This window comes from Bos javanicus, chromosome 1, assembly GCF_032452875.1.
Source record: "Bos javanicus breed banteng chromosome 1, ARS-OSU_banteng_1.0, whole genome shotgun sequence".
NCBI classification, from domain to species: Eukaryota; Metazoa; Chordata; class Mammalia; order Artiodactyla; family Bovidae; genus Bos; species Bos javanicus.
Genome location: NC_083868.1, coordinates 46,094,808 through 46,120,894, shown reverse-complemented (window position 1 = coordinate 46,120,894; position 26,087 = coordinate 46,094,808). Strand labels below are relative to the sequence as shown.

Sequence of the window (26,087 nt, the reverse complement as noted above, 5' to 3'; positions counted from 1 at the left end):
TGCCAATGCCTTACTGTCTTGATTACTGTAAGCTTTATAATAAGTCTTTGAATCAAATAGTGCAAGTCCTTCAACTTTGTTCTTTTTAAATCTGTTTGATTATGCTAGGTCCTTTGTCTTCCATATAAATATTATAATCAGCTTGCCAATTTGTACATGGAAAGCTACTGGAATTTTGATTTGGTCTGTGTTAAACACACACAATTTGGGAATCAATTTGGGAAGAGATGCAATCTTAGCAGTGTTGACTCTCTTGCTCTATGGATGTATCCCCTCATTTATTTTGATCTTTGTCAGTTTCTCTCAGTAGTGTTTTGTAATTTTTAGTGTTTAGATCTTATACATCTTTTTGTCAGATTTATTTCACTTTTTTCATGCTGTTGTTAACAGTATTTTTTTTTAAATGGTCTTTGATTGTTCCTTGCTAGTATATAAACATAGAGTTGATTAATGTATTGATCTTTTATTCTGTAACTTTGTAAACTCACGTATTGGTTCTAGTAGCTCTTTCATATATTCTGTAGGGTTTTCTACATAGGTGATTATTTCATCTACAAATAAAGACATAGTTTTATTTCTTATCTTCCAATTTGTATGTCTTTTATTTCTTTAAAAATTTATTTATTTATTTATTTTAATTGGAGGATAATTATTCTACGATATTGTGATGGCTTTCCCATACATCAACATGAATTGGCCGTAGGTAAACATGTGTCCTCCCACCTCTCTCCCCACCCCATCGCTCCAGGATTTCTTTTTCTTGCCTTATGCAGTAAATTGACTGTTCCTCATGCTTTGGGCTCCACAATTCTGAAAGGAAACTGTATTACCCTAAAAAAAGACTTTGTTCCATTCTGGATTTCTCCATACTAGATAAGATGCATAGTCTGAGCCCTAGTACAGGATTCAAGACAGTAGTTTCATAATTTACATTAGAGTGCACTCATTCTGTTGTGTTTTCTGTGGATTTTAACAAATGTACAGTGTCAAGTGTCCACTGTTACAGTGTCATACAGATAGTTTCACTGCCCTTAAATCCATCCGTTTCGACCTCCTGGATCTTTCCCTCCCCCCAGTCCCTGACAACCGTAGATCTTTTTACAATTTATATAGTTTCGCTTTTTCCAGAAGGTATTATCTTTGGACCCATACAGTATGTCGCTTTTTCAGATTGTCTTCTCTTACTTAGCAATTTATTTATTTATTTTTATTTATTTTATTTTATTTTTTAACTTTACAATATTGTATTGGTTTTGCCATATATCAACATGAATCTGCCACAGGTATACACGTGTTCCCCATCCTGAACCCTCCTCCCTCCTCCCTCCCCATACCATTTAAATGCATTTAAATCTTCTCCACGTCTTTTCATGGCTTGAAGCCTCATTTCTTTTTATCACTGAATTCTAATCCTATCATATGGATATACCACAGGTTATTTGTCCTTTTGAAATATTCTCCGTATCAGCTGTACTTTGCTAAAACATAAACATGGATTTTTTTTTTTTTTTAAGAGAAGTAAAAACCCCTGCCTATGAGGAGGTGAATCAGTTTCCTTTGCAAGGGAAAGGAGTGGGGAGTGCAGATTCTCTTCAGGTCTAGGAAGTTTAAATGGGGTGTACAGAAGGGCTTTGAATGAGAATCATCCCTATGTCCCTGCAGAATAGACACTGTGTGCAAGAGTGTCTCAGGAATCTGAAATAACAGGTCCGTGGTCATTGTGAGAACCCTAAAGTCCTTTCCATAAAAAATACCTCTGTTTATTTTTCAGTATGCCAGGAAGCTGTCTGGGAAGCCTTCAGGACTTTTTGGGATCGACTTCCTGGGCGTGAGGAATATCATTATTGGATGAATTTGTGTGAGGATGGAATCACGACTATATTTGAAATGGGCACACATTTTAGTCAGTCTGTGGAACACAGAAGCTTAATTATGCAGGTAAATGTAGTAACAAGAAGAAATTACTGTACTACTATAGAAGCACATATACAGAGCTCAGGCCTAAAGGAAGAAAGAGTGAATGCCAGATCCCTACTCTTTTGTTGAATTAGGCTCTTCAGATGACTTACCACAGGGTGGCCAATCTTTGTATCTCTAGATCTGGCCATTATAATTAATAATCATTGTGAAGCCAGCAAGAACCTCAGGATTGTTTATAAATGTAAGTATTTGGAAGTAATACTCTACAAAGATTTAGGCTAAGAATATTAATCTGTGAGAATCAAACATTCTTGCCAGAGTTTTGCATTTTATCAGTTCAAAGTTAAATTGACAACTGATTAAAGATAGAGGGTATAGATCATTGGATAAATGTTTAGTAAAGTATAAATGTGGTTCTAATGCATGAATTTGCTTACGTGGTTTCCTTGTTTTAGATTTAGTTTATTCTTAGCAAAGGAGAAACAAGCATGCATATAGACAAATTATCTGCCCACCTTACCTTTTTCATGTTGCATGTATTCATGGCAAGAGAAGGAAACTGTTTAGATCTATATGATCTATGTGGTAGATTGCACATGCTGTGTGAGAGGCTTCTTATATCCTTCTTCCTTTTATTCAAGTCCTACATGTCCTCAGCTCAGATGTAACCTCCTTCATGAGAAAACAACCCCCAACCCCCATCCTAGCAGATTTAGCTCACATAATCTTTTGAACACCATAATTCTTTATTCATTCTTTAGTATTGTACTTCTTACATTTTGTTATTATTAGTTGTATATAATAAAATGTGGGCTTCTCTGGTGGCTCAGTGGTAAAGAATCTGCCTCCCAGTGCAGGAGACATGGGTTCAATCCCTGAGTCAGGAAGATCTCCTAGAGAAGGAAATGGCAACCCAGTCCAGTATTCTTGCCTGGGAAATCCCACGGACAGAGAAACCTGGTGGGCTACAGTCCATAGAGTCACAAAAGAGTTGGAAACGACTTAGTGACTAACAACAATACATGTATATGTTGGCCAGTGTATCAGAAGAGTAGACTAGATTTGACAGGAGATCAGACTAGAGGGGTGGATAGCTTAAGAAGTTTGTAGTTGGTAGAAAGCCATTGAAGGGGTGTAAGTTGGCAAGTCGCAGGGGCTGATTGTACAGTTTTGAACTGTAAAATGGTTATTGTGGTTTCTGTACACCAGATGATAGATTAGAGGGGACAAGATGAGCAGAGATCAGTTGCTACTTGAGGCCTGAGGGGATGAGAATCCTACATAAACCATGAAGTAGAGAAAGGGTACATAGGGGATCTAAATAGGAAAAGGATTAGTAGGACTCGGTGACAGATTGGATGGGAGTGGGCAATGATAAAAGCATGACCCTGGAAGCCTCCCAACTTCTAGCTTTGATGGCTACCACTGAGAACTCAGGGAAAGAAGCAGCTTGTAGACACTGACGGGGAGAGTGAGTTTGCTTTTTAATGCATTCTTTTGAGCCATCTTTGAAATGTGAATTGCTTAATATTTAGATATGAAGCCCAGAAGAGTGGTCTGGGTTATAAATACAGCTATAGGGATCACCAGCCTTGAGGTAGTACTTGAAATCATGAGAGGGATTGAGAATGTTACTTAAGTGATCACTGGCTGTCCAAAAACTGAAGGAAGCTCGATTTTACCTTTTTTTAAAAAATTGAAATAAGGTTGATTTACATTGCTGTGTTGATTTCTGCTTTACAGCATAGTGATTCAGTTATACATATATATACATCTATTTTTTTAGCTTGATTTTAAATATAACAACTGTTTACTCATAGGTGGTGAATTTATGTGGTTGACAATTATTAGAACTCAGAATTCCAGCATTTTAAAAATAACTACCATGCTGGCCTATAAAATTTTAAAGCTAATAGTACAAATTGATTAATTGATGATTTTTCTGTGTTTATATGTATTGAGAGATTAATTAAAGGAAATAAAATCCAAGTTGAAGGTGTTAGATGATTAAAATTTAGGGAAAAAAAGACTGGCTGAGATTGTTCTAGGAGAGTGTGAAGAGTAAAAAGAACAGTGAGTTATTTATAAATATCTTGAGAATTATTTAGAGTAATCATCTCTCCATTTTACAGATAAGGAAGTTGAGGCCTAGCAGCAGAGAAATTTTTCGGATTTGCCTCCATAGCTGAGAAAGAGAAAATAGAATTTGATTCCAGATTATCATATTGGTCTCAAAATAAAACCACTAGTTTAGACATAACTTGGACACAGTTTTCTTTGAATGCCCCAAAGGAATAATCCAACTATGGATACAGTTTATCTTTTTGTCTGAATTCTGGAGAATTAGATTTTATAATTATTTTATCCACATGATGATATTACTCTATGATAGGAATTGCTATAAACGTAGTAGATCACAAAACACTTTGGTTCTAAGTCCATGGAAGATTAATGTAAAACTCTACCCATCTCTAACCCGTAGACCTTTCTGGAATGATTAGCAGGTAAAGTCTGTTAATCTGTGTCCATTAAGAGAGCACAGGGACTTTGGGGAACATACACAGAAACTGAGTGGTGGGTGGGATGTTCTGAGTCACAAAACAAACTTTGCATCATTCGTACTTTAACTGTTTAACTGTAAGAATAATAACATAGATTCTGTGTTAGGGCATTAGTGTTCTTTGTGCAGTAAGTTTTGTTTACTGCTTAATAACTGTCTTTCACTCACATCATCATTTTTGTATCTTTGTTTTCCTTAGAAACTGACATATGCAAAGGAGACTGTAAGTGGGTGAGTGTCTTTTTCCCCCCTAAGTTCATGTTTGGCAACAGAGATCTATCATACCTGTTCTAAGGCTCATCCCAAATTTAATGATTCCTTCCTATTTCTTGTTCCTATAACCAGGCCTGTGGGTAAGTCTCAAAGTCTTTTCCTCATCTTGAGGCCACTTCCCTTTCCAAACCACCTTCAGAGCCACTGTGCTTGTTTACTGACTGACCTTACTAAGAGGTGGACTTGTTCCTTTCTCTTGGTGAGGAAATAGATTTTTGGAACTGGAATACAAAATGATCTACTATTGTTGAGGCTTACAGGCTAATACTGTTTATCTAAAATGGTACATCTTAGTGGAGGATGGTTGATTAAATGATGGGGTTGTGGTGCGGGTCACTTTATGGTTTAATGATGTTTGTGATCTTGAAGCATAAGACTAGCACAGCTTTAATGAATCCTCCAGTGATTTGAGTCATGGCTCTGTGGGCCTTTAGGCTTAGGATTAAGCTTGTTTCTGGCTCCCGAGCAGTGGCAGGACAAAGCAGATCATGGAAGGTGAGGGATTTTGAGTGTACAGGGACTAATGATTTCTAATTCTATCCATATTCAGTATCTAGGTTATGCCAGTATGTAGGTGACTTTTTGGGGGGGGGGGGGAAATCACTAGGGCATGCAGTTCAGGTCCATAATCTTGTCTCAAGTTAGATGGAACAACAGATTGAAAAACCAACAAAGTGAGTCAGTGTCCAGAGGTGTAGCCTGGGCAGCAGAGTCCAGGCAAATGCATAATTAGACTGCATCTCTTGGTGGTAGTGGGGTATATGTAAGTTCCAAATCAAGTGTGAGTAAGCAGGAGGGAAGTGGGACTCCTTGTGGTCTCACTTCATATAGCTAACAATACCACCAAGTCTGTTTTAGGGCCTGGGATTGAGCACCAGCTTAGATGTGGGGCCATGTGGTGCTTTAGGCGTGGGTCCTTTACCTTCAAGAGGCAGAGCTCAGAGGTTCCTTATGATTGCCATTCCAATGCACATGCAGTAGACTTAACAATCTGGTGGGTCCTGCCAGTAATCTTCATGGTTGTACCTAATGAAAACAATAGCACATCTTACATGGTTAAGAAGTGTATAAAAGCTATAATAATAAGTATCACTTGTAATCTGGAAGAAGCCTTGGAGTTTGCCTGTGAAAACAGACACTGGGAAGATCGTAACTCATGAGTTACAAAGGGATGAAGGAAGGTTATCTGAAATAGATTGAAAAGTTGTAAGTTGTAACACCATATGTGGGCTGATGTTATAACACATAACACATGGAGTAGCTGGAAGATGTTTGAGGTGTAGTTTGTGTATTTCTACATAGCTCACTTTGGTTGGGTGTGGTTTGCTGCATTCATCTACTATTTCTTGGAAATATGTGTTAATCCCATTGAAACAAATACATAAATAAACAAATTAGAGAACTGAATGTGTCATATATGTTTTGTTGATGTCCTAGATGTGAAGGGACTCAAAGTATTATTTATCATCCTTAGAAAATAGGGCGTGTGTAAAAATAGCAATACATATGAACTAAATTTGAAATACATATAACTGAATTTGAAAATTTAAAAGTTGATATCCTTCCTATGAAACTAGAGCAGACCAGGTTGGAGTGGGATGAAAAGCATCAACTATGGTACTTGCTGAAATGAGGGGACCTGGAGTTAGCTAATACTGGGAGTGGCCTGGGAATTCACTTAGCCCCTCTTTAAGTTGAATATCGTGAAAGTGAAATCGTTCAGTAGTGTCCAACTCTTTGCGACGCCATGGACTGTAGCCTACCAGGATCCTCAGTCCATGGGATTTTCCAGGCAAGAATATTGGAGTGGGTTGCCATTTCCTTCTCCGGGGGATCTTCTCGACCCAGGGATTGAACCTGGGTCTCCTGCATTGTAGGCAGACGCTTTACCGTCTGAGCTACCAGGGAAGCTAGCGAATATTGTAGTCATCCCTTAAAACCCTTAATTTAATCACTTTCTATATTTAAATTTATTTTTATAATTTTCTTGAGATGGCTCTCATTCTGTGTTGAGATTTTTGTATTAGTTTTCTATTGCTGCTGCAGCAAATTATCACAAACTTTAGTAGCTTCAGTTCAGTTCAGTTCAGTTGCTCAGTTGTGTCCGACTCTTTGCGACCCCATGAATTGCAGCACAACAAGCCTCCCTGTCCATCACCAAATCCCAGAGTTCACTCAAACTCATGTCTATCGAGTCGGTGATGCCATCCATCCAGCCATCTCATCCTCTTTTGTCCCCTTCTCCTCCTGCCCCCAATCCCTCCCAGCATCAGGGTCTTTTCCAGTGAGTCAACTCTTCCCATGAGGCGGCCAAAGTATTGGAGTTTCAGCTTTAGCATCAATCCTTCCAATGAACACCCAGGACTGATCTCCTTTAGAATGGACTGGTTGGACCTCCTTGCAGTCCAAGGGACTCACAAGAGTCTTCTCCAACACCACAGTTCAAAAGCATCAATTCTTCGGCGTTCAGCCTTCTTCACAGTCCAACTCTCGCATCCATACATGACCACTGGAAAAACCACAGCCTTGACTAGATGGGCTTTTGTTGGCAAAGTAATGTCTCTGCTTTTCATTATGCTATCTAGGTTGGTCATAACTTTCCTTCCAAGGAGTAAGCGTCTTTTAATTTCATGGCTGCAGTCACCATCTGCAGTGATTTTGGAGCCCCCAAAAATAAAGTCTGACACTGTTTCCACTGTTTCCCCATCTATTTCCCATGAAGTGATGGGACCAGATGCCATGATCTTCGTTTTCTGAATGTTGAGCTTTAAGCCAACTTTTTCACTCTCCTCTTTCACTTTCATCAAGAGGTTTTTTAGTTCCTCTTCACTTTCTGCCATAAGGGTGGTGTCATCTGCATAGCTGAGGTTATTGATATTTCTCCCAACAAAACACAAATTTATCTTCTAGTTCTGTAGTGCAGAAGCTTGACATGATTCTCAGCATGTTGGCAGACCTGCATTACCTATCTGGAGACTCTAGGGGAAAATCTGTTTTCTTGCCCTTTTCAGTATCTAGAGGCTGCCCGTGTTGGTTGGCTTATGACTAGCAGTGGCTTACTTTCTCACATTCTGTCACTCTGACATTCTTCTGCCTCCTTCCTCATTTAAGGGTCCTTATGACTACCCTGGGGCTTCCCAGGTAGCACTAGTGGTAAAGAACCTGCTTGCCAGTGCAGGAGTTTTAAGAGATGTGGGTTCTATCCCTGAGTTGGGAAGATCCCCTAGGGAAGGGAATGGCTACCCACTCCAGTATTTTTGCCTGCAGAATTGCATGGACAGAGGAGCCTGGCAGGCTGCAATCTGTAGGGTCACAAAGAGTCAGACATGACTGAAGCAACTTAGCACACACATACACATGCATGACTACATTGGGTCTACCTGATAAAACCAGAGGATATGGTCTCTACTTAAGAATTAAGGCCAGCTGATCAGTACCCTTAATTCTATCTGTTACCTTACTTTCCTTTGCAAATAACATAGTCACATGTTCTGGGGATTAAGATATGGACATCTTTGGGATATCACTCTTCTGCTTACCACATTACTTCTCTGTAATTTAAGTTACTTCTTCTATGTAAACTGTAACCCAACTGCTAACATATGACTTACACCAGATACTCTGCTGTGTACTGATTTCACCTCCCCTTACTGTCATCTAGCAAGTCTGTTTTAAAAAAACCATTTCCTACCCGTTATTCAGGACTTCATATCCCATCTTACCTCCTAGACATCAACCTGTAATTGTTTTTTTCTCTCTCCTGAGTCTTCAGCTTCTCCCATTCATTTCAGTTCAGTTCAGTCGCTCAGTCGTGTCCGACTCTTTGCCACCCTGTGAATTGCAGCACGCCAGGCCTCCCTGTCCATCACCAACTCCTGGAGTTCACTCAAACTCATGTCCATCGAGTTGGTGATGCCATCCAGCCATCTCATCCTCTCTCATCCCCTTCTCCTCCTGCCCCCAATCCCTCCCAGCATCAGGGTCTTTTCGAATGAGTCAGCTCTTCACACGAGGTGGCCAAAGTATTGGAGTTTCAGCTTTAGCATCAGTCCTGACCTCTTAGACATCAACCTATAATTGTTTTTTTCTCTCCTGAGTCTTCAGCTTCTCCCATTACCAACTACTTATTAATATTTAAACATGCTCAAATCTTCCCAAGTTACCTATTTTACAAAAAATCCTCCTCCACCACTTGTCTCCAGCCAGACATCTTGAAAACATCACCCCTTAGCTCCAGTCACCTAACTCCCTACCATCTTCTTACAGTTTTATCTTCAATACAAAGTCAGCCTAGGACGTGTGCTTACTAAGTATTTTTTGGATGAGTAATTGAGTTTCTGTTCAATCATCCAAGTCTATTATCAGGTCCCTGGTGTTATTCTCAGTGTAAGGACTGATCTGTGAAATTTTTTTTTCTTGATATCTCCAATAAGTTAGATTTGTACTTGACGATGCCCATCATGATCACAAAGCCAAATACACTTTTATTTATTTATTTTTAATATAAATTTATTTATTTTAATTGGAGGCTAATTACTTTACAGTATTGTAGTGGTTTTGCCATACATCAACATGAGTCTGCCACAGGTGTACACGTGTTCCCCATCCTGAACCCCCCTCCCACCTCCCTCCCCATCCCATCCCTCTGGGTCATCCCAGGGCACCAGCCCCAAGCACCCTGTATCATGCATCGAACCTGGAGTAGCGATTCGTTTCACATATGATAATATACATGTTTCAATGCCATTCTCCCAAATCAGCCCACCCTTGCCCTTTCCCACAGAGTCCAAAAGACTGATCTATACATCTGTGTCTGTTTTGCTGTCTCGCATACAGGGTTATCATTACCATCTTTCTAAATTCCATATATATGTATTACTGTACTGTATTGGTGTTTTTCTTTCTGGCTTACTTCACTCTGTATAATAGGCTCCAGTTTCATCCACCTCATTAGAATTGATTCAAATGTAAAAGCATATATATTATTTGTTTGGGCTAACATGTAACTCCATTAAACCCTGTTATATTATAATATGTCTTGGTGTAGGTCTGTTTGGGTCCATCTTGTTTGCCTCCTATATCTGAATATCTGTTTCCTTTTTTAGGTTTGGGCGGTTTTCAGCCATAATTTATTCCAATATGTTTTGAATCCGCTTTTCTCTTTCTTCTCCTTCTGTAATCCCTATTATGCATAGAGTGCACACTTTATATTGTCCCATAGGTCTCTTATATTGCTTTCATTTTTAAATTTCATTTGGTTTTCTGTCTGCTGTTTTTTAAAAGTTAATTTATTTTAATTGGAGGCTAATTACTTTACAATATTGTGGTGCTTTTTGCCATACATTTACATGAATCAGCTACAGGTGTGGCTGTCCCAACCCTCCCCCACGCCCCTTCCACTTCCTTCCCCACCCCATCCCTCTGGGTTGTCCCAGTGCACTGGCTTTGAGTGCCCTGTTTCATGCATCAAACTTGGACTGGTCATCTATTTCACGTATGGTAATATACATGTTTCAGTGCTGTTCTATCAAATCATCCCTCATCAACCTCATCCCCTCATCAACCCTCACCTTTTCCCACAGAGTCCAAAAATCTGTTCTTTATTTGTCTCTTTTGATGTCTTGCATATAGGGTCCTCGTTAACCATCTTTCTAAATTCCATATATATGCGTTAATATACTGTATTGGTATTTTTCTTTCTGACTTACTTCACTCTGTATAATAGGCTCCAGTTTCATCCACCTCATTAGAACTGACTCAAATGTGTTCTTTTTAATTGCTGAGTAATATTCCTTTATATATATGTACCACAACTTTCTTATTCATTCATCTGCCAATGGACCATCTAGGTTGCTTCCATGTCCTAGCTACTGTAAACTGTCTGCTGTTTTGATTGGGTAATTTCAAGATCATTTATTCTTTCTTCTGCATCATTTATTCTGCTATTCATTGTCTTTAGCTCAGCCTTCATCTCAGCAAATAAATTTTCAATATTCTTGGTTCTTCCTTACAGTTGCTAGTTCATTTTTATAGTGATCTGCATTTCTAGTGATAACCTCTCTTAATTCCTTCAGTATTTTCATTACCTTCTTTTTGAACTCAGTGTCTATTAGGCTGAAGAGGTCTGTTTCATTGTTCCTTTAGGAGAATTCTCTTAGTCTTTTAACTGGGAGTGGTTCCTCTGCTTCTTCATTTTGCTGTATTTCTCTCATTCTGTGAGTTTAGGGGGAACAATTATCTACTGTTGTCTTGGAGAGTTGTTTATAAGCATGAGCGTCCCTGTGTAGCTTGTGGGTTTAATACGTTTTTGGCATGAGAGCTGTTTTTGATTTGAAAGCTTGCTGTCTCTTTTCTCAGCATGTGCTGGCCACGATCACTTTTATAGCAGTGTTCAGGTGCCTGGCCCTGTGCATACTCCCAGGGACACAGGGCAGCAGTCCCAGCTACCTCTGGAGTCCAAGATGGCAGCAATAGCTGCACCTGGAACTTATGTAGAAGAGGGTAAGTGGTGTCCTGCCTTGAAAAAGAAGCTCCCATGGCAGTTGCACACATTTCCTTCTACGCTCCCCAGCAGTGGCACCTTGGTTTTCTGATGGGTCCAGGCATCTTCCTGACTCCCTCCGTGTGACGCACCACACCCTGGCTCCCTCAGGGTGTCACCATATAGCCAACCCCAGTCCTCCCTGTCTCTGAGCATGGAAACTGGAGTCTCAGTATCCAGCCCCGCCCCCAGCAGATGAGTGTCTCAGGCTGGGGAGTGCTGCCAGGAGGGGGGCACCAGCCCTCTGTGCAGCAGGCCTCTCTCCACTTGTCTGCTGCTGTCTGGTTGAAACTGTTCTTCTTTCACAGCTCGCTCCCAGGAGTGCAGGTCCCATCCTACTCCTTTCTCTCCTTTTTCTTTTGTCCTACTCAGTTACATGGAGATTTTCTTGCCCTTGTGGAAGTCTGAGATCTGCCAGCATTTAGTAGATGTTCTATGAGAATCCTTACATATGTAGATGTATTTTTTATGTATTTGTGGGAAAGGGTGAGCTCTTTGTTCTAATCCTCGGCCATCTTGATCCAACTCCCACCCCTGTTTTATGTTCGTTTAGCATTTCATCCTTTACATAATGCTTCTGTATAATGATATTTTATTTAGTTTTCACCAACACCTTGGTGAAGTAGGTAGAGAAAGAGATATTCTTGTTTTAGAGGTTAGATCTTGAGGCCTAGAGCAACTGAGGCATCTTCCCAAGCTATATACAAGGTTAGTGATACATCTGGAACTAGCACCCAGGATTCCTAACTCCTTGCCTTAAGTTTTTTCTTGTTAAGTGCTGATTATAGTTAACAGGTTCTAGAGCAAAGCAAAGGAAAGGAAATTGTAAAAGGGAATAGTAGTCTAGGTATGAAATGATTGTTGGCTTGTCTTACTGTATTTTTGTTATTTATTTTTAACAATTTTATTTATTTATTTTTGGCTGTGGAGGGTCTTCGTTGCTCTGCGTGGCTTTTCTCTGGTTGTAGTGAGTGGGGGCTGCTCTCTCGTTGTGGTGCGCTGGCTTCTCACTGCTGTGGCTCCTCTTGCCGTGGAGCACAGGCTGTAGGCACATGGGCTGCAGTAGTTGTTGCTCACGGACTCCGGAGCAGGTTAGTGCACAGGCTTAGTTGTGGCACGTTTAGTCTTCCCGGACCAGGGATCGAACCTGTGTCCTCTGCATTGGCAGGTGGATTCTCATCCACTGCCACCAGGGAAGTCCCCTTAGTATGTTTTTAAACATAGGTTCCATGTGACTGTGGTATTTTTGACACAGTTCCATCTGAATTCCACTGACATGATTAGCCAGTAGCTGTGAGGAAAAAATTATGTGCTGGATAAGCTGAGGAAATGAGACAGTAGACGGTTGTTTGCTGCTCACATTAAGCTAAAGATCTTAGCTGACCAACTTCAAATTTGTGGCTTGGCCTAGAAATGAGGCATTTCTGTCTCTAAACTCAATACAGCTCTGTATTCTAATTCTGTTGTGAGCGACATTCTAGGGCATCCCTGTAGGAGTCATCCCTAATGAGAAAATGTGAAAGGATTCATGCTTCTGTCTTTTGAAAGAAGTGTGGGAAGATGAGGGATTAAGTGTTGGGAGTGTTGGACAAGTGTTTTAAATTACTGAGAGTTGCCCACTTACCATCATTGTGCTTAATCTCTCAGTCATATCCAACTCTTTGTGCCCCTGTGGACTGTAGGCCACCAGACTCCTCTGTCCATGGGGATTCTCCAGGCAAGAATACAGGAGTGGGTTGCCATGACCTCCTCCAAGGGATCTTCCCAAACCAAGGATCGAACCCAGGTCTTTGGCATTGCAGGTGGATTCTTTACCATTTGAATCACTGGGGAAGCCCTTACCATCATTAAAATAATGTTATTTTGAAAAAAAAAAAAGTTATTTTGAATTCAGTAAGTGAAATCTAATTCTATTGAAGTAAGCGAACTTCTCCATTCTGAATGCTTACTTACTGACTTAGAGAATTAGCTTAAATTTGATTTTGATGTGGGAGACAATTTGACCGATCCCTGGTGAAGTCTGGTTTCTCTGCCATGTCATCTCAACTTCCTATGCTGATTCCTGTATTGTGCTTTGTTTTACTTTGACCTCTTTGCTCTTCATACTTAATTGCTCTCCAGCTTTCACTGGATTTCCCTTCCTATTTGTGGGTCCTTACACATTTTGACTTTTAGGTCATTTAGCTGATGTAACACCACTATCATTAAGACCAAGGAAAACCATCCTGGTTGCCCTTCTAGGGAATATGGGTCACATAAAGGCCATGTAGTGTGGAATTAATGTGGGTAAGAGAGAGGTTTCTGGAATCAAATGGGCCTGTTTTACACCACAGTTCCTTCATTGGCTAGCTCCGTGACCTTTTTTTATCACCCAGGTCTTCCTCTACTCATCATTCATCAAAATGACTTATCCAGATGTCATATTCCTTTATAGTCTTTTGAATGACAGCTAAGTAAGCAGGTTCCTGCAAGTGTACCAAAAATAACAAATAGTGATACGTTTGGTGTCTTGGTTTAACATGTTATTCTTTTTAGATAGTATTTTTAAAAACCAGGAGAATCTTTATGGTGAGGTTTTTTTTTTTTAGCCTATGTTTCTCAAATTTTCTACCAAAGCTTGGGGGTTTAGGGAACATGGCCTCAGCTGATTCCCCCACTCCAATTCCAGTCATGAAATGTCTTTGAAATGATCATATTGTAACTTAATATTCATTTAAACTTTATATTGTACTCTATAATACAGCCACACATGTTTTAATATTATGTTTTATTTATTTATTTTTAAACTTTATTTTGTATTGGGATCTAGCTGATGAACAATGTTGTGGTAGTTTCAGGTGAACAGTGAAGGGACTGAACTATACATGGATCCATTCTCCCCCAAACTCCCCTTCCATCCAGGTGGCCACATAGCACTGAGCACAGTTCCATGTGCTATAACTGTAGGTCCTTGTTGGTTATCCATTTTAAATACAGCAGTTTATACATGTCCAAATTCATATCAGTTTTTGCTTAGCTCTCTGTGCTTTTAAGGCTGTGGTTTTTCCAGTGGTCATGTATGGATGTGAGAGTTGGACTGTGAAGAAAGCTGAGTGCCAAAGAATTGATGCTTTTGAACTGTGGTGTTGGAGAAGACTCTTGAGAGTCCCTTGGACTGCAAGGAGATCCAACCAGTCCATTCTAAAGGAGATCAGCCCTGGGTGTTCTTTGGAAGAAATGATGCTAAAGCTGAAACTCCAGTACTTTGGCCACCTCATGCGAAGAGTTGACTCATTGGAAAAGACTCTGATGCTGGGAGGGATTGGGGGTAGGAAGAGAAGGGGATGACAGAGGATGAGATGGCTGGATGGCATCACCGACTCGATGGACGTGAGTCTGAGTGAACTCCGGGAGTTGGTGATGGACAGGGAGGCCTGGTGTGCTGCGATTCATGGGGCTGCAAATAGTCGGACACAACTGAGCAACTGAACTGAACTGTGCTTTTACTTTAAAGTGAAAATTGCTGCTTCAGGATGTGTGCCACATTTATCTGGTGGCTGTGACCCCATGATCTAGTTTAACGCAGCAGGACAATTTGAAGTAGTGGTTCTGAAGTGAAGATGGGGCTCACTGAGACAGAAGCGAGTCTAAGAGGGAGACATTTTGACTGTGTTTAAATCGTCTTTGAAAACTGCCTGTGGAAAGTTGAAGAGAGTTTTCAATTACTGTAATTTATATATTTGGGGATGTGTGGAGATTTAGACTGGCGGAAACACCCTTTCTTTAAGGACTTTCTCAGATTATCCTCTGATCTCTTCTGATCTTTGCCTATAGTTGCAGGGTTGAATGGTAAAAGGATAGCCAGGGGACCTGAAACCTGGGAGCAATGTAGCCTATAGCAAATCATGTCTCTAAGCTTGATTTGTTTTATTCTGTGAAGTTTCATGATTCTGTGATCTCTCAAATGAGATGAGATTTGGGCTTATATGTTCCCCCTGACTGCCAGTACTTTTGTGTCTGAACTGCTTGTTGCGTTTATGTTTGTTACTGTTTTCTGTTAGGTGGTAATGTTCATAGACCATGAGTATTTTGTTCACAGCTGTATGCCAAGTGCCTTCTACACTAGACTGGTTGGTCAATAGTATTTATTTATTCCAAAAATATCTATTCAGTGCCTATTAAGTGGTAGTTTCTGTTTTAAGATGAAGATACAGTGCAAATATGGCAGATAAGGGCCCTAATCTCATGGAGTTTAGATTAGATTCTTTTTTTTTTTTTTTTTTAGAGTTTACATTCTTGAGGAAGTCTTGTTAAATAGATATTTCTGTGATGATGAACATGTTCTTTACTAGGCTGTTCCATAAAATAGCCATTAAACATGTATGACTGTTGAACACTGAAATGTGGATAGTGTGGATGAGATTCTGAATTTTGAATCTTCATTTAATTTTAAATTAAATTACCTGACTGACTACCATATTAGGAAATGCCATTCTAGAAGATGAAGGGTATGGACATAGACAAAGAAGTAGATAAATAAATTAACAGAATGATTTCACATAGTGAAAAGAACTGAGGAAAAAAATGAAACAGGGTTATGAAATAGTAAGGAAGTACTATGTAGAGTGGTTATGTAGTATTATGTATTATGTAGGGTACATTATGTGTGTGTGTACATATATATATGCATACTACACAATATGTAGTACTATGTAATATTATGTAGGGTGATTCAGGTTGAGTAGGCATCAAAAAATGTAAAATAAATGAGTTTTTTTTTTTTTAATTGCTACTTAGTACTTTGGTTTGAGAATCCTTATTTGGAGATCAGGTGAATTCCTTTCTGGAAAACAAACCCCAAAATAAACCCTTACATTTCTGTCATTTTATTAACTCCAGACATTTTTTTTCCTAGCTCTGAATTGTCATCTCCAGTTCCTGTTGGTGACATGTCAACACTGGGAGGTATGCTTTTGTGCCTTTATTCACTTCTCTTTTAAAATTTATTGTTTAGTTGCAAAGAAGCACAATTTTCAGCTCATATTTTAAAAAATACCAATTTGTCTCTCCTTTTGTTGTTGAAGAAGTCTCAAGAAAAAGCAGTGTTTTTTCACTTATTTTATGACATTATAATTGGGTTACTTAAGAATCTTTAATTATTAAGTACATAATACAGAATCTGACAACCTTAAAACAAATGTACAACCTAAAGAATTGTTTTAAGGCAAACACTTTGTAATCACTGCTTATGTCAAAAGGTAGAACCTTTGTAGCTCCACTATTTGTCATTTGTCTTTTAGAGTTTCTCAGAGTAAGGATTTTTCTAATTGCATTCTGTGGTATATTTTGTTTGTATGTTTCTTTGACCTCTATATTTCCTGTAAATTAGTAGTTGATTTCTTTATTTTTAATTTTTTTTTAAAAAGTTCTTCTATGTTGAAAATTTCAAACATACAAAAAATAGCATGGTGAGGCCCAGCATCAACAATTATAATTTTTGGCCAATTCCAATCTTCAGCTACTTCCCCTCTCTGAGAGTTTTACAAGTTAGTTTACTCCTTAAGGATAGAGACTTTTAATCCCTGGAGGCTTGCATAGAGGCTGACATATAGTAGGTATCAGTAAATGCTTGTTGAATGAGTCATATTTATTTCTTGTGCTGAAGAAATTCATGTGTCTTGAGGTTAAAATGCACACAATTTTGCAGATGAAAAAGCAAATGACTTAATATGAATGGCATCAAAATCAGTTTATTGTTTCCTGATAGACATTATGATTTAGTCACGGACTGAATTCATACACATGTTTTTGTTTTTCTTTTTAGATGCTGGTCTCAGTGTTCCATATCCAGGGGTGACCTCCTACGAAGGTATCTCAGAGAGCAGCTTGGAGAGGCCAGAAGACAGTGTGAGTGATGTTCCGTTTCATTATTTAGTTTCTAACGTGGAGAACAGGGATTTAGCGAGATTTATTCTTCATTGCCAGACAACACAAAACTTCAGGTGGTTCTCTTTATGGAAATGTAGATTCTAAAACCAGTACATTAAAAAGAATCTGAGATTCCTTGGAGAGCCCAATAAGTCTGCTTTTGGCAAAGAATAGATTTGAATTGTAAATTAAATGACGTGGAGCCTGGGGAGCTGTCATCATGGTAAGCCCACTGTCTTCTGTGGGCTGTGTGCATAATTTATTGTGAGGGTTTTTGCCTATGTACTCTGTCTCTTAATAAATCAGGACTTAGTCTTCTCTTCTTCAGAGGGAAAGGATATAGATTTTATGTAGTTTAAAGAAGTATTGTACTTTTTAAATGCATCATTACTAATAGAAATCTGTCCACTAAGAAGCATTAAGTTGGCTATCACATTCCAAATTTTTTGAAAAGGAAATGCTTCTAAGAAGATGAAAATGTTTCATTAGAAATTTTATTAAATATTCGTAAATCACAGATTCCTTAATACAGAGCAAACTTTGATTGAACATATTCACTTGAAAGGTACAATTTGTTACCTTACACCTTCTCTTACCAGCTATGAAGTCAAGTCATGTCATCCCACTCTGTCCACCACCTTCCCTGTTGCTGAGCAAGGCTGGAGCCAGTTTGGGATCCTTGTATCAATACAGTACCTTTAATATTCAGTAAAACTGTGTCCAAATTAGATTGTACAAAAAATATTGGCTTTTGATAAATATTTGAATAAAAAGTGATACTGTAGTTCTGAACTTGATGCTGAATGTTATGGTGTAGGTCTGGAAACTTTTACAGAATGAGATAAAACTCACTGTAATGTAAATGAAGGGATTATGTGTAATCAGTTGGAACATTTCGTAACAGAGTAATTTGAAGGTAATTTGTAGAACCAGTAGGAAGACAAAACAGTACAAGCATACATGACTAGTTCAGAGTGAAGCCTAATGTACAGTTTTACAGTTCAGTTTTTTCCCGAATACATTTTTCAGATACTGTTTTAGAAATTACATACTTTATTCTTGTTTTGTTAGTATTTACCCTGTATGTTATCATGTGTCTTTAATCTAGCAAAGTTTAAGTTTTTCAAAATCTTTATCCTTATCCTGAGTCTGCAGGAACATTAGAACATTAAAGTAATTCAAGTGATTACCCTACTGTTTTATATGTTATTTTCAGTATTTTTGTTCTTTCTTTCTCTCCTTTAGTTCTCTCTTTTTAATCTTACAAATTTGACTGAATCATTTTTATTTTATATAGTTAAACGTTTTTACATTTTCCCAGGTGTGTACTGTTTTATTTTCTTAAAATTCTTTTTTACATTTTAGACTCTCTTTTGGAATAATTTTCCTTCTGAAATATATGCGTCTGGTATTACTTTAGTAAGAATCTCTCAATGGTTCAATCTGTTTTTGGTCACCTGAAGATTTCCTTGTTATACCCTTATTCTAGAAAGATACTTATAATCTGTATAAATTTCTAGATAGAAGGTCTTTGGTTTTTTTTTGTCAAGATTTTATTTCACTATCTTTTAACTTTTATAGTTACTATTAAGAACTCAACTAACAATTCAGTTCTTATTCTTTTGTGGGTAATCCATTTTTTCTCCTACCGTTAAGATACTACTGTCTCTCTCCCTCTCTGTATTTACGTAATGATGAAAGATAATGACTGAATTTCTCAAATTTATAGTAGACTAAAAACCTCATGTTAAGGTAGTACAATAAATCCAAAGCAAAGTAAATAAGCATAAACACACTCCTATACCCATTTTTGTAAAACTATAGACTCCCAAATACTATATGGTGTACTACTATAAGTATACTATAATATAGTATAACTGCAGGCATATCTCAGATACTGTGGGTTCAGTTCCAGATGGCCATAATAAAGTGAGTATTGCAATAAAGTCACATGAGCGTTTTGGTTTCCTTGTGCATATAGAAGTTATGTTTACCTCTACTGTAGTCTGTTGAGAGTACAGTAGCATTCTGTCTAAAAAATCAGTGTACATCAGTTCAGTTCAGTCGCTCAGTTGTGTCTGACTCTTTGTGACCCCATGGACTGCGGCACGCCAGGCTTCCCTGTCCTTCATCTCCCAGAACTTGTTCAAACTCATGTCCATTGAGTCAGTGATACTATCCAACCACCTCATCCTCTGTCATCCCCTTCTCCTCTTGCCTTCAGTCTTTCCCAGCATCAGGTTATTTTCCCTTGAGTCGGCTCTTTGCATCAGGTGGCCAGAGTATTAGAGCTTCAGCCTCAGCATCTGTCCCTCCAGTGAATATTTAGGACTGATATCCTTTAGGATGGACTGATTGGATCTTGCAGTCCAAGGGACTCTGAAGAGTCTTTTCCAACACCACAGTTCAAAAGCATCAATTCTTTGGTACTCAGCCTCCTTTATGGTCCAACTCTCACAGTCCATACATGACTACTGGAAAAACCATAGCTCTGACTAGATGGACCTTTGTTAGCAGAGTAATGTCTCTGCTTTTTAATACACTGTCTAGATTTGTCATAGATTTTCTTCCAAGGAGCGTCTTTTTCATGGCTGCAAGTCACCATCTGCAGTGATTTTGGAGACCAAGAAAATAAAGTCTCTCACTGTTTCCATTGTTTCCTCATCTATTTGCCATGAAGTGATGGGACTGGAGGCCATGATCTTTGTTTTTCGAATGTTGAGTTTTAAGCTAGCTTTTTCTCCTCTTTCACCTGCATTAAGAGGCTCTTTAGTTCCTCTTCACATTCTGCCATAAGGGTGGTGTCATCTGCATATCTGAGGTTGTTGATATTTCTCCTGGCAATCTTGACTTCAGCTTGTGCTTCATCTAGCCTGGCATTTCTCATGATGTACTCTGCATATAGGTTAAATAAGCAGGGTGACAATATACAGCCTTTAAGAACTCCTTTCCCAATTTGAACCAGTCCAGTTCTAACTGTTGCTTCTTGACCTGCATACAAGTTTCTCAGAAGACAGGTAAGGTAGTCTGGTATTCCCATTTCTTTAACAATTTTCCACAGTTTTTTGTGATCCACAGAGTCAAAGGCTTTGGTGTAGTCAGTGAAGCAGAAGTCGATGTTTTTCTGGAATTCTCTTGCTTTTTCTGTCATCCAACCAATGTTGGCAATTTGATCTCTAGTTCCTCTGCCTTTTCTAAATCCAGCTTGATCATCTGGAAGTTCTTGGTTCATGTCTGTTGAAGCCTAGCTTGGAGAATTTTGAGCATTACATTGCTAGCATGTGAAATGAATACAATTGTGTGATATTTTAAACATTCTTTGTCATTGCTCTTCTTTGGGATTGGAGTGAAAACTGATCTTTTCTAGTCCTGTGGCCACTGCTGAATTTTCCAAATTTGCTAACATATTGAGTGCAGCACTTTCACAGCATCATCTTTTAGGATTTGAAATAGCTCTGCTGGAATTCCATCCCCTCCACTAGCCCACTTGACTTCGCACTTCAGGTCACTTGCAGTGATGATGGGCCTTAGGAAGCATCACTACAAGTACAATATAGTAGCATATAATACAGTATTGAGGATACTGCAAATCCACAAAAATATATAGAGAGAAAATTCTCAGGTGTTGTCTCATATGATTGGGTATATGTCTGACTCCCTCATTTTATACCTTTTGTCTGTTAACCACTCGTTCTTAACTTTCATTTCTTTGTTCCTCTATGTTGCATTCAGAAATGTCTTCCAGTTCACTTATTCTTCCTTCGACTTAGTCTAATTTGTTGTTCAAACTGTCTAGATAGGCGTCTTTGATCTGACTTTTCAACACGTATACACCTGGCACTTTATATCCTTTCCCTTGTAGTATTTGAAACTGAAGCCTAGGTCACAAGAGATTGCTAGATACACTGTGTAGCATAGATTACTGAATCACCTCTTTGGATTTTTCTAGCCTATCTCTTTTGATTTCTGGTTTATTTTCTTGCAAACCAGATATGCATTAAAATCATTAAAAAATTTAGTCAGCATTTTAGGCATTGTATTGCAACAAGGTTACTAAGGATATTTCTTTTATAGTAATACTGAAAATGGAAGTTTTTATTTAAATTTAGTGAGGGAAAATTTAATATTGAAGAATGCAAAGTCTTGTACAAAATTCCTTAAGGCTAAAGGTTTTTATTAGTTTCAATATGACTCAGCAGTATGAGGAAAAACTAGTAAAGTAAAAGTACTTTTAGGTTACATTAACAGAAATTAGAATCTGCTATCAGGAAAGTGATAGTTGTACCATATTTTAATTATCAGACCTCACTTATGTGTATCATACTCTAAGGGAGACATTAAGAGCCCGAGAAGTGTTTGGAGAAAAGGAACTAGTGAAAAGTCAGAGAAGATGATAGGTGCCTATCCTTCTTTGAAGGTTCTCTGGGGCCTGTAGTTTTTATATGCATCCAGGTTTCAGAACTGGGATCAGTGGGAATTTGTAGGGAAATATATTTGAGTTTTATTGGGCTTCCTTGGTAGTTCAGCTAATAAAGAGTCCACCTGCAATGCAGGAGACCCTGGTTCTATTCCTGGGTAGGGAAGATCCACTGGAGAAAGGATAAGCTATCCACTCCAGTATTCTTGGGCTTACCTGGTGGCTCAGCTGGTAAAGAATACTCCTGCAATATGGGAGACCTGGGTTTGATCCCTGGGTTGGGAAGATCCCCCAGAGAAGGGAATGGCTATGCACTCCAGTAATCTGGCCTGGAGATTTCCATGGACTGTGTAGTCCATGGGGTTGCAAAGAGCTGGACATGACTGAGCGACTCACTTTTTTTTAATGGCTGTTTTCAGGACTATTTTCAGAAAGTTCTATTAAAGGAATGTCTATACTGTTTTCCATAGTGGCTGCACTAATTGACATTCCTACCCATGAATCAAGATTCCCTTTTCTCCACATCCTCTCCAGCATTTTTATTTGTAGACTTCTTGATGATATCCATTCTGACATGTGTGAGGTGATATATCATTGTGGTTTTAATTTGCATTTCTCTAATAATTAGCAATGTGTAACTTCAGCTTTTTCTACTAACTCACAGGTGGTGAACTTTGGTGGTTATCTGTGGAAAATTTTCTCTTTCCCTGAACCAGTGATCACAATCACTGTGTATTCAAAGGAATGAACAAATACACAGTAATTTTAGTAATTTTAATAATAACCTGTCTTAAAATCTACCAGTTAGTTTCAAAGTCAAATATTATATAGTCATCATCAGAAGTTGCTTTTGGCACAGTGTCTGGCATATCATATCAGTAGATATTTGTTGACTGAATGAGTGAACATTGACATTTATTGTTCTTTTGCTAAAAATCCAGATTAGCAATGAAATTGAGAATGTGGTAGAAGCATCCACAAAAACAGCCGCTGAGCAGGTTGCAGAATTCAGTATCCACCTTTTGGGGGAACAGTACAATGAAGAACTACAGGACCCCTCCAGCTTTCATCACCAGCGCCTTGTAGAAGACTTTATTTCAGAGGTGGGTGATTTTGAGGATATGTTTTTATTCTTTTTTGTATACAAGATAGTTTGCTGGAGTTGTAAATTTCCCATGTTAACACTGGTTAAAGGTAGGTTTAAGACTTAAGCTTTCCAGCTACTTGATTTGGTGAGTAGTGATTTAGCCATTTCTTTAGAAAGCTCTGTGAAAATTTCACCAAAAGATGAACTATTTCACTGAAACAAAGTTTTGTATCCATTTGCCATATGCCAACAAATAAATGCTATTTCCAGCTTTGGCCACACAGCCAAGGAAGAATGTGTTCTGTGGCATGGTTTTTACTTGACAATATTTGGAGAAATGAGCATCTTTGAGATACTATATGTAGTGTGTTATTTTCCTTGAGGGAACAATAAATTTAATTTCTTTTCATTTTGTATTTGTTATTCTTTTTTAAAGGTGAACATTTTTGAATAGTTAATGCATAGGTAGTATGAAGCCCCAAGCTCAAGGGACAAAAGGACATCCAGTGAAAAGTAAATTTTCCCTTTTATCTCTGTTCCTTGGTTAGAAGTATTTTTAAAAGAGAGTTTCTTTACAGAATTGTGCATTAGACCATCTTACAACTTTACTTTCTGGAAGAATTCTATCTAGGGACTTGAAGTTGAGATTTTTTTCAAGATACTGAGGGCCCATCTCTTCTCTCTCTGTCAAGTGAGAGGGTACATTAGTCCTCCTGTTTATTTCTTTTCCATCCCTCTTGATGGAGTTTTCTGTGGCCAAGATTTTTGATTCCATTACCTCGGACTAATTTCCTTCTCTAGACATTGTGTCTAGATGAGAAATAAAAATATACATCTCTCAGCCAAGCAGCATCATTGCAGCCATCAGACACAGGGAGTGTGGGCTAGACAATTAATTTTCCTAGCTGTGTGGCCAATTTGTGAGGCTATATGGTATGTGGAAGAAATGTCAGCCAGGCCAGTGTCCATTTGGCATCAGACAGTGTCTTGGATCAGCTCTTTGGTTCTCTCTGCTCTTGGATTAAGGAGCCTTTAATAAACCTCCATGTTTGGATAAACAGTTGTGCTAAATGACTGCATATTTAGAGAAGGTCTAATAAACACTCTGAAAAACATTTCCAGCAGGGACTTTATGAGGTAGATAGCTATTGGCTCAAGGTGATTTGAGGGTGATGAAGGATCAGTTCCTTCTCTGGCCTATTTCTACATATGGGTCCTTTTACATGGAATGATATGTCTACCGATAGCCACTTCCCTGTGTGGAGCTGCAGAGTCAGGGTCGTGTCTCTGAAAGGTCCTGTCTCCACATATACTGCAAACTAAAGGAGACCCTCAAGCTCTCTCCCTTCAGGACACAGTCATGGGAGTTGTTCTTTCAGTATTATTTTTTCGGGTAATGCTGGAAGATACACAGGGAGAAAGAAAGCCTGCTTGGGAGGATTGAGATTCAGGAGCTGTTACATTTTTTTTTTTTTTGATAAGCTGAGAAAGATAAACTTGGGGTGCCACCAAGAGTGACATCAGAGAGGGAAAGGTCATTGTGATAGGCTTTGGAGTGTGGATACCTGACGACAGCCACAGAATCAACACCGTGTCCTCGCATAGTGCTTTGTGTTCTGCGGGCTGCTGTGTGTCAGTTTGCTAACAGCAGCCAGGTGGATAATCAGCTCCATTTTATAGATGAAACCCTTCTGGGTGAGTAACTTGTTCGTGGTCATTTCAGCTTCTAGGAGTGGAAGGGAAAATCAGGTCTCCTCCTTCCTTTGAAACTGTTCTTTCCTTTATATCATACAGAGTCCCCTTCAATTATTTTTTATAATTTTATTTATTATTTATTTCTGGCTGTGCTGGGTCTTCGTTGCTGCACAGACCTCTCTGGTTGCGGTGAGCAGGTGCTACTCTCTAATTGTGGTGTGTGGGCTTCTCACTGCAGTGGCTTCTTTTGTTGCAGAGCGTGGACTCTAGAGTCTGCAGGCTTCCGTTGTTGCAGCCTGTGGGCTCAGTAGTTGCAGCTGCTGGGCTTCAGAAGGCAGGCTCAGTGGTAGTGGTGGTGCATGGGCTCATTGCTCCATGGCATGTGAGATCTTCCCGGATCAGGGATTGAATCCATGTCTCCTTTATTGGCAGGTGGAGTCTTTACCACTGAGCCACTAGGGAAGCCCCAAGTCCCCTTCATTTTAATTCAGGTGAGAAGCTGTGGTGAGCCTCACAGTTCTCCCACTCCTGGTCCCAGTTATAAAATCATATTTATCAAAGGAAAGAGGATGAGGCATGTGATTCAGTGAGAAGAGTATGAGCTTCAGTGTTAGAAAGACTGATGATTGAATGAATTCTGATTCAGTCACTCACCAAATGGATGATCCTGGGCAAATTAGTTGATATCTTAGTCTCAGTTTCCTCAATTGCATAATGGGGAAACTGTGTATCTCTTGCGATTGTTGCAAGGATTAGAAGTAATATTTCAAAGCACCAGGCACATAGCAGTCACTCAGTAAATTGTACCTGTTATTAATCTTGTTGCTAATAAGCTGGAATGACTTCTTACAGCTGGGCACCTATGTAGTAGCTAACTGGGTGTGATGAATTAGAAAACATGTTTAAAGTCAAAAAATGGCAAAGCCCCAGAAGAGATGGGTTTGTTGTTGTTTACTCACTAAGTCATGTCCGACCCAAGTTCCTCTGCCTTTCACTATCTCCCAGAGTTCACTCAAATTCATGTCCATTGAGTCACTGATGCCATCACATCATCTCATCCACTGCCACCCTCTACTCTTTTTGCCTTTAGTCTTTCTTAGCATCAGGGTCTTTTCCAGTGAGTCAGCTCTTTGCATCAGGTGGCCAAAGTATTAGAGATTCAGCTTCAGCATCAGTCCCTCCAATGAATATTCAGGACTGATTTCCTTTAGGATCAACTGGTTTGATCTCCTTACAGCCCAGGGAACTCTCAAGAGTCCTCTTCAGCACCACAATTTGAAAGCATCAATTCTTTGGTGCTCAGCCTTCTTTGTGGTCCAATTCTCACATCTGCACGTGACTACTGGAAAAACCATAGCTTTGAGTATACAGACTTTATTGGCAAAATGGTGTCTCTGCTTTTTAATATGCTGTCTAGGTTTGTTATAGTTTTCCTTCCAAGGAGCAAGATGGGTTTAGTATTAATAACAACATGCAATAACACTGCATTTTGCAGCTAATGAAGTACTTTTAGCTATGCTCATCTTAATCTTAAGAACTGATATATTTAGTGGGCATTGAAGCATTAAGTACTATGAAAGAAGACTTGTGCCTGGCCACTCTGCCAGTGAAAAATAGCCGAGACTAACTGTCAGTCTTTGCATTCCTAGTCCTGTGGAGTTTATCCCCACCCCCATCCTCCAAGAAT

At 39.0% G+C, this 26,087-nt stretch overlaps 1 protein-coding gene across 7 annotated transcripts in view; it reads left to right on the top strand.

Annotated features, from left to right (window-relative positions):
- Positions 1 to 26,087, top strand: part of IMPG2 (interphotoreceptor matrix proteoglycan 2) — a 78,453-nt gene that overhangs the window by 6,030 nt on the left and 46,336 nt on the right. For 6 of the 7 annotated variants that reach the window (XM_061426701.1, XM_061426711.1, XM_061426692.1 and 3 more), the window contains exons 3-7: positions 1,772 to 1,938; positions 4,680 to 4,711; positions 16,189 to 16,238; positions 17,098 to 17,180; positions 22,560 to 22,721. In XM_061426701.1, the coding sequence (XP_061282685.1) occupies positions 1,772 to 1,938; positions 4,680 to 4,711; positions 16,189 to 16,238; positions 17,098 to 17,180; positions 22,560 to 22,721 (494 nt within the window). Of the gene's footprint in view, positions 1 to 1,771; positions 2,162 to 4,679; positions 4,712 to 16,188; positions 16,239 to 17,097; positions 17,181 to 22,559; positions 22,722 to 26,087 lie in introns of those variants that run through there. The other variant, XM_061426719.1, reaches the window with a different exon arrangement.